A 14,413-nucleotide genomic window follows, 5' to 3' on the forward strand; every position below is an offset into this window, starting at 1 on the left:
CCTCCTCCGGGAAGCCCACACTTCTCCCTGCCCTGAGGTCCCCAACTCTCAGCATCTCTCCATCACCTCGGGTTTTTGCAGCCACCTGATGTACTGCATTTGAACTGTTTTGTCTGCATCAAGTGTCCATCAGACCCCAGCAGGCATGGACCTGTCTATCCATGGGATCGTAAAGCAACAAGAGTGCTATCAGCATTTAGCAACAACAAAGATGACGGTGATGAGCAGCATTTTGCCTTCAGCTGGACAGCTCAGAACGAGTCTGAGGAAATGCCTCTTCACACGGAGGGCGGTCACAACCTGTGGAACTCGCTGCTGCAGGAGGCCAGACAGTCAAATACTGCAAAACCTTCCACTTAAGAAGAGGCTCCCACATGCTTCTGGATGCAAGGCAACCACTACAAGGGCCAGGACCTTTCCCCCATTGCTCACGTCTAGATGCAAGAGGTCAGGAACCCCAACCTGCCTTATTTCAAGGATAGGGGAATGTGGGGAAGTAAGGGGATATAGGTACAATGTAGCGGAGAGCGAGCGTCCCTGCCTGGGCAGGCAGACTTGCCCCAGCTCCACTCCAGCTAACGCGCTAAAAGCGCTGTGGATGTTACGGCACCAGCAGTGACTCGGACTTGCCGCCTGAGCTTGGCCCCAAGGGGTCGGGTGGGCTTGGGCCGCCAGCCAGTGCCGCCATGTCCACACTGCTACATTTAGCCTGCTAGCTCAAGTAGCACTAGCGTGAGTCTGTCGCTGGGCACGCTCCCAGCTGCAGTGCGGACGTCCCCGAAGAGAGACAGTTCCTGAGACTTACCTTGCGCTTCGTAGCCAGCGGAATGACGGGTTGCATCCCCATCCCCATCGCCAAGGGCTGACTTCAGCTGGGCCACGTTCATTCGAGCCGTCAGCTCCCCATTCCGATCCCCGATCTGCAAAGCCAAGACCGGCAAGGGAGCTGTTGAAAGGGCAAGGTGCCGTGGGCCTGCGTCCCCTGCGCAGATTCAGAAAGCCCCGGCAGACGCAGGCGACACTGCATTACGGACACACTGTTTGCCATCACTCCATCAGTGTCAGGCATTGTGGGACAGATGCTGGAGGACTGTTACGGTCAACATAAGTAAAGCAGTGTCTACACTCACGCTGCATCAACCCCAGGGCGTTGACTGTGGCTCAAAGCCACTCAGGGAGGTGGTATTACTGCAACCCCTTGACAGGGCATTTACATCAGTGGGGGAGAAATTTAAGTGTAGACTCATGCACAACCAGGTCACTGCAAGGCAGATTACATCATTCTAACTTCTACCTTGGTACTGTAGAGCAAACCTGAGCAGCTGAATGGACAGTGCATGTGTGGGGCTTGGACATGCCTGGGTCAGTACTAAACCAGAGCTGGATGCTCTAGCACAGGGGGAGGCAACCTGCGGCACGCGAGCTGATTTTCAGGGGCACTCACACTGCCTGGGTCCTGGCCACCGGTCCGGGGGGCTCTGCATTTTAATTTAATTTTAAATGAAGCTTCTTAAACATTTTTAAAACCTTATTTACTTTACATACAACAATAGTTTAGTTATATATTATAGACTTATAGAAAGAGACCTTCTACAAACGTTAAAACGTATGACTGGCAGGTGAAACCTTACATTAGAGTGAATAAATGAAGACTCGGCACCCCACTTCTGAAAGGTTGCCGACCCCTGGTCTAGAAAAATTCCATTCAGGAGCAGATCCTTGGGTTTTATGTTCTCCCCTAGTGATATCCCACAACAAACTGCCCCAAAAGAGGTCTTTTCTGAAAGTTAATGACACGCTGATGAGTAACATCCTTGTGAAATGTCTGTATTAACACTATATGAGGAAACAGGGATACTTAATGATATTGTGCTTTAAAGTCCGTGGCCAAACAGGGAGAAACAGGTTCCCCGCCCAGACAGGAGAGAAGCCACCTATTTACCTGTCTCCTAGGTAACTTAAGCATGGTGGAATCAAAACAATGGAAGCTCCATTTACATATAAGGGGACAGGAAGCCTCCAGTAAGGGAGAAACAGTCTGAGGCCATCCTGCCTCTTGAAACCAAGTCACTGAATTCAGGAATCTATAAGCAAAGACAGAAGCAACCTTTGGCATCCGTCACTAGACAACTACAAGGGAACAGAGCTCTTGCAAGCTGAGAAAGATGGGACCTTTAACCACGGGAGTGGGAATGAAGTGTCCGGTACCTGAATATAGGCGAGAAGCCTGCTTAGGCAAAGAACTTGCACCTAGGAAGACAAGGGAAGCCAGCACCTTGTACTTCTACAGAAGGTCCTGACTGAGAGGAAGTCAGCCAAGGCTGGGAAGAAGAGTGACTGGCGAGAAAAGCCATCTGGAACAAAGCCTGTACCTTGCTAGATTAAGTTTTAGATGCACGTTTTCACTTTTATTTGCTTGTAACCCTTTCTGACTTTATTCCCCTTACTTGGCATCACCTATTCTATGCCCTGTTCATAAATTTGTTTTATTTTTACTATAGAATAACTAAGTGCTGGGTTATTTACCCCAGTTACGTTAATAAGCTGCAGTGTGCTTTTGTCTCTTTAAAGGAACAAGCATTATTATTTATTAAATATTATCATCTATGAAATGTTTAGCTGATTCCCACTTGTTTCAGATGACCTTAAAGGAAGAATTAATATCCGACAGAGAAATTCTGGCAGCGGACTGCTCGTGGGCACCTATCAAAACACAGAGGTCCTTTAGGGGGAACATGGGGACAGAGTTTTGTCCTAATCCTGGATCTCCCATAACAGAGGTGCCACTTTGCTGCGAACGGAGCTTTGGAAAGGTGTTCCTGGGCAGGGTCTGAAAGTCGAGACGTGGGCCACACTTTTTTTTTGTATTTACATCCCTTGCTCTGTCTATCTTGGAGCAATTTATGTCCCCAATCTGGCTCTTCACTCCCTAAGAGAAGACGAATGCTAGAAATTAATGTGTCCTCCCCCCATATCCCTGAAACGGACATGATTTTTCAGCACCACTCCATATTTAGCAACATGGGGGAGTTTATTAGCCACCTGCCATGAGTAACCCCCTTCCGACACTGCCCTGTAATCAAAGCCATCAGCCCACAAAGGCTTCCCCCCGCCACCCCCAGGAGCAGTCAAGGCTGCTATTGTTTTTGTCCTCCCATCCTCGTTCATCTGCAATGCCAACAGCTGAGCCTCCATCTGGCTGTGAGTAATCAGCGCCACGCTGGAAGACTCCAACTCAAAGCCGAAAAGTCAATTTGTTCTAAAATGAACAGGGCCAACAAACAGTGTTTCTTCTGAATGGCTGACAAGTATAATTAAGTGTATAATTAGGCTGGTGTGTTAGCCTTACCCCCAGATTTAGCCAAGCTAACAGAGGCAGGAGAATGTACAAAGCACTTATAAATGGTGGTTTCAATTAATGCTTCAAAAGGGGGATGTCGTCAACTGGGGAAGGCTTTAAAGGGACCATGGCTGATTTCCGCAGATCAGGCTGCAAAGGGTAAACAACAAAGCACTCTTGGTGTCTAGATTTGTAAGCCACCCGAAAAGCCTTTGGCTTTGTCTATATCAGAAAAGTTGCATCCATATAACTAGATCACTTAAAACTGATCTAGTTACACCAGTGCAAAACCCTAATGGAGACGCACTTAAACTGGTTTTGCTCTCGCTTATATTGATTTAGCTCAAATTGATACAAGCGAGGTTTGAACACGTTTAAATGCAGCTCCGGGGTTTGGATTCGGATAGCTAGCTCGATAACATATATCTAGGAAAAGCAACATGTCAAAACCCCCACTGGCTTGGACTTCAGGCTAAGAGCCATGTTCAGATCGAGGGCAAAGTGGGTGAAACTTCACTGATGCCACCTCTGGGGTTTGCCCTGGATCTGGACGGGCCCAACGTTTGTGGACAGAGGAAAGTGTTTTCTGGGGTAGTTATATGGTTGCTTTGGCTACCGCTGGATTAGCAACTATCTTGTGCTGACGCTTTCGGTTATCTATGCCCCAAGAGGCACTATTATATAAACATAAAAACAACGGCACACAATTTTAGGCTTGCAGAGGGTATTTTTCAGTCATTTCCTTGGCAGCGGGTTGAGCCACTCGAGGCGAGAGGTGCCAATGCCGTCCTTAAAAGATGAGTGACGCTTGTCTGGCTTTGGGTCAGAAATGCAGACCAAGGCCTGACTTGCTTCTCTGCCCCAGCCAGGTCTCTGTTTGCAAACCTGGGTGGAAGGCTCAGGAGAACTGGCTTCTAAGGGGTTTCCCAGCACGTCTAAGCCAGAAATATGGTGAGAAGAGCCACATGGGGCGATTCTGGCCCTTCCACTCTGAACCTAGAGGCACCCAAGCAAGAGCAAAAACAGGATTGGGAGGAGAAAGGTAACCTAACATTTTAAAAAGTGGTTTGGTTCTAAAATCCAACACTGTGACACAAGGGGTGTGACGCTGTATGGAATATGGGAGGCACTTTACGATATGCATCCGACGAAGTGGGGATTCACCCACGAAAGCTCATGCTCCAATACGTCTGTTAGTCTATAAGGTGCCACAGGACTCTGCTGCTTTTACGATACTGTTGATACCAGTATTATAAAATTGCAAGGAATCTGACCAGATATGCCACGTAAGGTGTCTGTGAAAATGTTATGATTTGCCCAGTATGATAATCTCATTTATATGTTTGTATCACCTTTGAATTGTAAGTTATAGATATGTAGAGTAGGTCTGGGTTTCAAAACCTGTGCTGTGTTTCTGGGTGACATCCCCACACCAATTGGCATCAGCCTGTTCAATGGCCCATCAAGGGTCAGCAGCGGTACAATGAACCCATTGAAAGGAAATAAGGGATACACCTATTGAGTCAGCAAGGCATGGGGTATGCCTGTGGACAGAGAACTCTGAGGCTTTTCCAGGCCATGTGCTGGGAAGCTTGTATTTGGGACACAGGAAGTACAAGCCACATGGCAAAAAGACTATAAAAGGCAGCCGCATCAGCTTCATTTTGTCTTCATTCCTGCTTCTTCCCTCTGGAGTAACTTCTCTACAAACCAAGCTCTGAACAAAGGACTGAATGACCCGTCCAAGCCGTGGATGTTCCAGAGGGACTTTCAAGCCAGCAAACTCACCAACGCTGCCAAGAACCTGCTACATGGACTTTGAAATCTCTGTACGTGTCTGAGTGCTTTATCATTTGCCAGCTCTCTTCTTCTTCTTTCTTTTTTCTTTATAATAAACCTTTAATTTTAGGCACTAAAGGATTGGCTGGGAGCGTGGGATTTTGGGTAAGATCCAAGCTAATATTGACCTGGCAATGTGGGGTTCAGAAGAACATTTTGTATAGTGGGCAGAGTTTTTCAAATAACTTCTCACTGTACTGGACTTAGGTGCTGATTGGGAGCCAGAAAACTGGAATGTGATAAGGGGGCTGGGTGATTTCTTTTTTTTTTAAACTTGATGACCAGTGTGGGAGATGAAAAGCACAGTCTGAGTTTAACTTCAGTGTTAATCACCAGTTTTAGGAGACTCTGCTCCCCCTTTTGCAGCCTGCCCTGCCATTGGCATTTTCAGAGAGGGCTGCCCCACGCACCCCAGGTCACAAGGGGGATGGCTCTTATTTTTTCCCATCTTTACTCAGAAACTTTCCCTGCCCCTTTCTCCATCATGTTCCTTATGGTGCCACAGGGAGCTGCCAGCCCTGGGTAGAACAATGTTTCCGCTCACCCAGAGATGTGGCCTCACGTTGCATCTGAAGAGAAAAGCCGTCGCCCATCTCTTTCAGACCCCCTGATCCTCTACAAAACAGGACTGGGCTCTGAGTCAGCGACGTGCTCTCTGAGCTCAGCCCAGGTCTCAAATGCGGGTGTTCTCCTAAGTGGTTGGACACATGTTGTATTTAGGCTCCTCCATGCCAGCTGGAGCCCACCAGTGCAGAACAGCTTGGAAAGCGGGGGCCACCCTTTCCTTTTTGCCTTGGCAAACACCCCCCAAAAACCATGCCGAGCACGCAATTTGCAAACCAGGGCCGAGTTAACCAGGTCCAGTAACTCTATTAGAAACAATTAAGACACAGCTGGGGGAGGTCTCCCGTGATGAGATTTTTCCAGCCTCGGTTTGCAATTCTCAAAGATAGCACATAAAAACCAAGCACTGCACATGATGGAAGCTTTCACGACTGGAGAAGAACTCCCTCAGTGTGTCTTATTAGCATAATCCAGGTCTTCCTCCCAGCAGGGAGATCTGGTTCGCCCTGATCCGGACCAGTTCCTCTTACCTCTTGGGAGATTTCAAGATGTTTCCTTGCAAAGCGCAGGGCTTGGTCATGGTTCCCAAGAGAGACATAGGCATTTCCTAGACTCCAGCAGGCTCTTCCTTCTCCCACTCTGCAAAACAGGAAATCATCATCCATAGGCGTTCTGTGAGACGCAGCAAAAACCAGCCATTTCAGGACCTGCATGTTTCTGGCCTCTCCTTGGAAGCCTCAAAGGCCCTGTTTCCATGCCGATTTCTGTGTCCACTTTTGCACAGATAATCAAGCCTATGGGTGAAATCCTGATTCTATTGAAGTCAATGGCAAAGCTCCCATTAATATCAATAGGGTCAGGATTTCACTCCATATCTTATAGAGCAGCTATTTGCACGGCATCTCGCTGCGCCTGGAAAAGTGGCTGCACACTTACAAGCCGCGCGTGCAAGCTGGCTGTGCGGAATGAGGGCACACCCCCTTTTGTGAAGGCAACCAGCTGGGACAGGTGACGTGAGCAGAGAAATCACAGGCCCTGGTGAAAAAATGGCTCTAGACATTAAAAAGCCTGGTCCAGGTAATCAGTGATGTAAATCAGTGTAGCCCATTAACCGTAATAGAGCTTCATTGATTTACGCTGGTGGGGGATCTGACCCACTGGGTGCAGGGTCAACAGTCAAGAGGGGGATTTATTTTAAGTGCCTTGTGGATAAAATGGCCTTTTGAGAATTCCTTCCTTCCTGAGACTGGTTTTAATTACTCAAAAACCACCTTGATTTTTTCTCTTCAGTCACCAAATCATTCTTCCCCCTTGCCGGACTTTCCCTCGTCCTGGGGCGAGCAGCTGCCTCTGCAGCACTCCCACCCCCCCGGAGAGCAGATGGGTGGGAAACTGGCAATCCCTCTGGGGGTCCCCCATGCAGCAGAGCACAGCCGTGGCTGTCGTCATCTTCCAAACACCACCAGATGTTCAGCTGCTGTCACTGAACGCTCCCCCGCTACCCTCGGCGATTAACCCCTTCACTGTGCACACACATTCCCACAGCAACAGTGACAGGGCATCTAAGAGCAGCCCCGTTTGCTCATGGGCCAGGGATGAATAAGCAGGAGCGTAGCACGGCTCAAACACAGCAACAATGCAACCTGCACGCGGCATGGGCCTTTCAGTGGGCGGCCCCATGGGCCACAAAGCGGGACCGCAGCAGCCGACAATAACCTCAGTTACCTCCTCCTCCAGGGCGCAGCTTTTCAGAGTCCACCCCACTTCAGGCATGAAACTGAGAAAGCAGGCGAGCTTTACCCCAGGCCCTGAGGGTCACCAGGCTGTGGGAGCAGCAGGGGAAGGCCTCCCTGCACTGAGAATGCCCCGCCGCCAGCCCTCAGCTCTTGTGAGCTAGGGAGTGCTAGAGAGACAACTAGCCCAATGGCTTGTGTAGGAAAAGGACAGGTGCCTATTCTGTACCATGGAGCGGAACCCCATGCTACTCCAGGGGTGCAGGTGGGGGGACCTACGGAGCCCCCCCTAAACCTGTTCCTGAGGAAGACACTGTCAGGGGATGGGCTACTAGAGGGTTTCTAATTTTCAGTGTTTTTAAGGAGATTGTGACTCACTTTTTAGGGTTAAACATCATCCCCCCCACTCCCACGTTTAAGCATTTCCTTTGAAGTAACCCCTCCCTGCTCTGCTCTCCTCTCCTCAGGGCCAGTTCCCAGGGAGGCCGGAAGATCTTTAGGGCTCACCAGCCTCCCATAAAGACTGCGCCCAGCCCCACACAGGAACGTCTCACCTTTGTATTGTTCAGCCTGTGTTTGATAAACACGTGTTCCCTAGGTTTTGCTTCTGTGCTGCTTTTACTAGCATCAGCCTAAACGCAGAATATCCCCTTTCAAGGCCCACCAGCCCCCTTCATGTCCGATGGACGCCTGGGGGGGCTGCTGGGAAAGAGAACGCTCTCCATCTCCCAGCGAGCCATCAGAACCGGCATCGAACCCACTGGGGTTTCTTGGTTTCTGATCAGACAGAAAATGCCCAGAAATATGCAGGCTGTCTCCATTTCAATGTCCATGCTCCATCTAGTGGCAGGAGTTAGCAGGGGCGCTGGGAGGATTTTTTATAGTGGGGATGCTGAAAGCCGTCGAACAAAGCTGCAGAGTCGGTCTGCGACAGAAGTCGCGCATTCCTTGCTATTATTCCTTCAAGACAAGGGTGCTGCACCCGCAGCGCTCTTAGGCCCAGCGCCCCTGGGGACTGGAGCGTCCCAAAGGCTCTTTGGAAATGGCTCTGTATGGGGCCAGTGAGTGGTATTTTCATAGCCTGATTAGACAGGAAGGCCTATTTCAACACACCTAGTGCAAGGCTGTTTCTTCATGCAGATCTATAGCACTTTCTCCTCTCTCACTTTCACGCACTCCCAGAAGCTAGAGCTGGAAATGACCCTTCGTACGGCTACACTGCGATCACGGGCTGTGACTGCAGCTCCTGTAGACCTGCCGCTCATTCCTCTCCCTGCTGGTGCAGAGTTCTTCTTTACATCCCATTCAAGCGCTTGGTCTAGTCTCCAGCAATGGCGCCTCCACCACTTCCATAGAGAGACCATCCCACAGCCTGAGGGGTCTCCCTGTCAGATGACCCAAGTGACAGGGGGTCTCCCCTTGGGGGTCAGTTGTACCCTTTGAGGACGCTCACTAATTAGACTTCACATTAAAGCGACACCAACACAACACTATGGCTTCTCACTCTGAACATCTGAGGCTTTTCATTCAGATTCTGCCTGAAACAGTCCCTGGCTCACTCCATCCTTTCTATTCTACAGACCGGTCAGCCTCACCGCAGTCTCTGGAAAAATCATGGAGCAGGTTCTCAAGGAATCCATTTTGAAGCACTTGGAGGAGAGGAAGGTGATCAGGAACAGCCAATATGAATTCACCAAGGGCAAGTCATGCCTGACCAACCTGATTGCCTTCTATGAGGAGATAACTGGCTTTGTGGATATGGGAAAAGTGGTGGACATGATATATCTGGACTTTAGTATTTTGATATGGTCTCCCACAGTATTCTTGCCAGCAAGTTTAAAAAGTATGGATTGGATGAATGGACTATAAGGTGGATAGAAAGCTGGCTAGATTTTCAGGCTCAACAGGTAGAGATCAACGGCTCGATGTCTAGCTGGCAGCCGGTATCAAGCGGCGTGCCCCAGGGGATGGTCCTGGGGCCGGTTTTGTTCAACAGCTTCATTAATGATCCGGATGATGGGATGGATTGCACCCTCAGCAAGTTCGCAGATGACACTAAACTGGGGGGAGAGGTAGATACACTGGAAGGTAGGGACAGGGTCCAGAGTGACCTAGACAAATTGGAGGATTGGGTCAAAAGCAATCTGATGAGTTTCAACAAGGACAAATGCAGAGTCCTGCACTTAGGATGGAAGAATCCCATGCACTGCTACAGGCTGGGGACCGACTGGCTAAACAGCAGTTCTTCAGAAAAGGACCTGGCGATTACACTGGATGAGAAGCTGGATATGAGTCAACAGTGTGCCCTTGTTGCCAAGAAGGCTAACGGCATATTGGGCTGCATTAGTAGGAGCATTGCCAGCAGATCGAGGGAAGTGATTATTCCCCTGTATTCAGCACTGGTCGAGTTTTGTCCCCCGCCCCCCACTACAGGAAGGATGGGGACAAATTGGAGAGAGTCCAGCGGAGGGCAACGAAAATGATCAAGGGGCTGGGCACATGACTTACGAGGAGAGGCTAAGGGAACTGGGCTTGTTTAGTCTGCAGAAGAGAAGAGTGAGGGGGGATTTGATAGCTGCTTTCAACTACTTGAAGGGGGGTTCCAAAGAGGATGGAGCTCGGCTGTTCTCAGTGGTGGCAGATGACAGAACAAGGAGCAATGGTCTCAAGTTGCAGTGGGGGAGGTCTAGGTTGGATATTAGGAAACACTATTTCACTAGTAGGGTGGTGAAGCACTGGAATGGGTTACCTAGGGAGATGGTGGAATCTCCATCCTTAGAGGTTTTTAAGGCCCAGCTTGACAAAGCCCTGGCTGGGATGATTTAGTTGGGGTTGGTCCTGCTTTGAGCAGGGGGTTGGACTTGATGACCTCCTGAGGTCTCTTCCAACCCTAATCTTCTATGATTCTTCTACAGAACAGGCTCCTTCCATATGCCTCACAAGCAGTAGATCATTCTCACAACACCCCTGTGGGGTGGGTATTTGTAACCCTATTTTATTAATGAGGAAACTGAGGCACAGCACGGTGAAGTGGTTCCCCCAAGTACCCTAGTGAATCAGTGACAGAGCCAGGAATAGAACCCATGGGTCCTGATTTCCCAGTTCACTACTCCACCCATTATGTGAAAACCCTAGTTATACACAGCCAAATATTCAGTTAGGCCTGGTTTTGGATGCACAGCTTCGGCTGATTTTCAGAAGGTGTGGCGCATCTGCAGTGCCCATTGACTTCATCTGGGGCATGGGGGCTCAGCACCTAGGAAAAACAGGCCCTTTGTGGATGTCCAATTTGAGACACCCTCTAAACGAGGCACTGTCCGCTCTTTGGGTGCTTTGACCACTCCCTTCAATGGTCCAGCAGATCATTCAACTCAAATGCTGTCCCAGCTGGATATTTCCTTCTCCATTTTGCAATGCTCATTTCTTCTAGTCATTTGCCAATTCCTTCCCTTGAATCTTTTGCACTGTATGAAGCTGAATATCCATCTTGCTCGGGTTTTAAGAGGGTCATTCACAGAGATCCTCAACAAGCTGGCTAAAAATTCAGTTAAGGACCTGCAAGAGACTCAAAACCCGGCACGGCAAAGCTCAGGAGACAGGAAAACGTCACACAAGGCTGGAGGTAAACGCCGTAACGCGTTGGTAATAATTTATCTATGGAGCAAAATGCATTTCCCTAACTATTCCGGGCGACACACCATTTGTTCCCAAATGCCATTTCTGGTCACATCAGTGTGGAATCTTATCACACCTTCTCAGAGCTTCCATCACTAGCTAGACACAGCAGTGGGGCTTTTGGGTTCATTCACTGCTCACTTTGTTCCTTAGCGAGAAGCTATTTTTACATCCCGGCGGGTGCTCACCAGGAGGTTGCTGGGATAACCAGAGTAGCAGCTGGGACGGACGGCTGAACACAACAGACCTTTAGTAATTCTCACCAGAGAGCTGATAGCACCCACATGAACACAGCTGGGCGGGGGGCTTTGCCCCCACTGTAGGGGCTGGACCATTGGAAAGATTTGTGAGTCTGCTACTATTGCAGAGCGAACAGTCTTAGTCCTCTAGCCCTAGAGGCTCAGGCTTTTAGTCTGAGAGACGCCAGGTTCAATCCCCACTGACGCCATTATACCAACAAGTCACAGATATGGTCCCAAATCTCTCACCTGTCCCCCAGCTCCTGCGCTATCAGCAGGTGCTTTAGATGGTACTCGATGGCTCGCTCGTAGTCTTGGAGCAACGTGTAAGTGTTTCCGAGGCTGTAGCAAGCCTGAGCTTCTACTGCTTGGTCTTTCAGTTGTCTGGAGAGTTGGAGTGTTTTCCTGCAATAAACAGATGGAGACACAGACACATTCATGCACAGCACATCTGCAAGCCAGGGAGAAATGCTGATCTGCTGAGGGCAGATTCCTTAGGGAGTTTATCTGAAGCCAAAAAATGTCACATTCTAAGGGTGCGTCTGCACTGGAGGGGAGATTCCAACTCGTGTAGACATCCCGGTGCTAGCTTTGACGGAGTGAATGCACTAAAAACAGCAGTGTAACCACAGAGCGTCTCAGGGTGACTTTCACTCCATCAAAGCTAGCACCGGGATGTCTACACGAGTTGGAATCTCACCTCCAGTGCAGATGCACCCTTAGAATGTGACATCCAAGACCCAAGGTACATGCAGGGTGACTCGCTGCTCGGTCAGAGCTAGCGCAGGTATGTCTACCCAAACTGGAAAATTTCCCTCCAGCTCTAGCGTGGACATCCCTAAGACCTGCTGATGGCTGCCCTGCCTTCCCAACCCAATTCTGTACATCTGGCTTCAGTGCTTTATACCAGGGTGAATTTAGCCCCATTGTATTGATAAATTCAGCTCTGCTCTGTCAAGCAGAACCGACGGAGATAAGTTTTGGGTACGTGCAGGTCTGTAGAAAGGCTGGAGACTCACTCCTCCTGTTACCCAGCAGTCTGTCCCTGCTCTTTTGGGATGTAGCCTCCTTGGGCACAGCTCTTCCAGCACCAGCACGGCAGAGCGCTGCTTTGGAGAATCTGGGAATTTGGACTATAACAACATGCACCAACTATCATCTGTACAAGTTACACAAGTGGCCAGCAGGGGGCGATATGATGCACACAACAATTGGGAGCCAAGCTCTGGCTAGAGAAAGACAACACAGACCCTCTCGCGAACCGGCTCCAGTTCCCTGTGGGTGGCTTATACCTAGTGCTTGAAGCCCCGGGATGCATTACAACAGACCGGGGTTCCCAGGGGATTAGCTTCACTCAGCCTGGCTGCTCTTGTGCATTCTGCAAAGGCAGAGAGCCCAGAGCCTGGCCTCTGCTTTCCCCAAACAGCTGCGGCACTTACTTGTAGTACTCCGCCGAGATGTCAAACCTGCCGAGGAAGATGTGCGCATTGCCCAGGTTGCTGTACGCTCTCCTCTCGGCCGCTTTGTCCCCAAACTCCTTGGCGATGGCGAGTCGCTGGAACAGACACAGGCAGGCGCATGAGAACGCAGCGACTGCAGCCCCAGCGCCTCGGGGGAGCATGTGCTACTGCTGGCCACCGACGCCCTCTCTCCAAGGCCCAGACCCAGCCAGCCACTGATGGTCCTGCTGGCTTACAGGTAAGCGTGTAGTTAAGTGATCAGCTGGATGGGAGGGCAGGGCCCCAATCAGCTGGAGAAGCAACGCGGCTGCTCACTCCGCCGTAACGCCCAGGAGGGGTTCTGTTGTGCCGCTCAGGGACGTGGGCGCAGAGCGAATCCCCTCCCCAACTGGCTTCGTCTCACTGAATCCCAGCCCTGCTCCTCATCCTTCTCTGCCTGGCTCTGCACTGCTCCAGCCAGGCTCATGTCTCGACCCGTATTTGGTTCTGCCCACCCGCCTCTCTTCTCCTATATTTGCCCTGCCGCACCCTGGGCTTTGCACTGAGCCTGGAGCAGTGTCCCACGCCCTCCTCCTCCTTCCGACCCCATTGTACCAGGTGCCATTTCTGCAGTTCCTGCCCCGGTCCCGTCTTAGTCACTAGCTACTGAGCTCCACGGCGCTTTAGCCTGTCTGAGCTCCCTGCGGCGCCCCGGGAAGTAAATGAGCCCTAAGCTGCTGGCAGCAGGGACCGAGTCACCGCACCCATTGGCTGAGCATTACAGGCCTTTGTCACAAGCATTCCCGATGAGATGCCTTGTCAGCAGCTTCGTTAAACGCATTGTCATCGGCCATTAAAACGAAGACTGGTAGGAGTTCAGAATGGAAGAGCCCTGTGAGGTTACCCACAATCTGCGCCGATGCTGTTTAGAGAAACTGCCCGTGTGGTTCCAAGCAAACCCCACTGCAGGGCTGCGGTCCTGGCTGCCCATCCCATGCCCAGAGGCGGCCAGGCTGACCTGCTCCAGGCAGCTCTCCATCAGGCCGACTGCCTGGGACCTCCCCTGCTGGGGCCCACTCTATGATCCAGCCTGCTTTCTGGAGCTTCCCCCAGCTGATCTCTTTCAGCCTTTATAGGAATCAGGTGCTCCCCAGGCAATCTGGCACCTTGCAAACTACCGGGCCCCAACAGGGCTCCACTCGGAACATGGCTGGCGGCTCCAGCCCTCTGGCCCCTCCGGGGAAGACTATGCTGTTACAAACCTGCTGGGACTTCTCCCATCCCAGATACCGGCTGCACTGCTAAAAACAGCCTGTGTGACCTCCCCGCTCGACGCTGCTCCCACCGCCGCTGACACTAACTCAGGCCAGTTGGCATGGCAGGGCCAGCCAGTCACCAGGCAGCCGGGTTACTCTTTGGTTGGGAAATCCTGGCCCCATCGCAGCTTTGACTGTGTTCCTTCCTGGGGGAACCGTTCCATGCTGTGGGGCCCAAGACGGGGCTCTCTCTGCTTGCCCTGGAGCAGGGCCCCGGTAAGGCAAGGAAGCTGGGTGCCAGTCACTTCCCAGGGGCTGTTTCAAGCAA

General features: G+C 50.8%; 1 protein-coding gene across 4 annotated transcripts in view; it reads right to left on the reverse strand.

Moving 5' to 3' along the window:
- Positions 1-14,413, reverse strand: part of GPSM1 (G protein signaling modulator 1) — a 141,142-nt gene that overhangs the window by 72,477 nt on the left and 54,252 nt on the right. For all 4 annotated transcript variants that reach the window (XM_039507182.1, XM_039507181.1, XM_039507185.1 and 1 more), the window contains exons 6-9: positions 12,830-12,945; positions 11,640-11,795; positions 6,274-6,382; positions 806-920 (exon numbers count right to left, since the gene is read on the reverse strand). In XM_039507182.1, coding sequence (XP_039363116.1) covers positions 806-920; positions 6,274-6,382; positions 11,640-11,795; positions 12,830-12,945 — 496 coding nt within the window. The remainder of the gene's footprint in view (positions 1-805; positions 921-6,273; positions 6,383-11,639; positions 11,796-12,829; positions 12,946-14,413) is intronic.

The sequence above is a fragment of the Mauremys reevesii genome, linkage group 19, assembly GCF_016161935.1.
Source record: "Mauremys reevesii isolate NIE-2019 linkage group 19, ASM1616193v1, whole genome shotgun sequence".
Classification (NCBI taxonomy): Eukaryota; Metazoa; Chordata; order Testudines; family Geoemydidae; genus Mauremys; species Mauremys reevesii.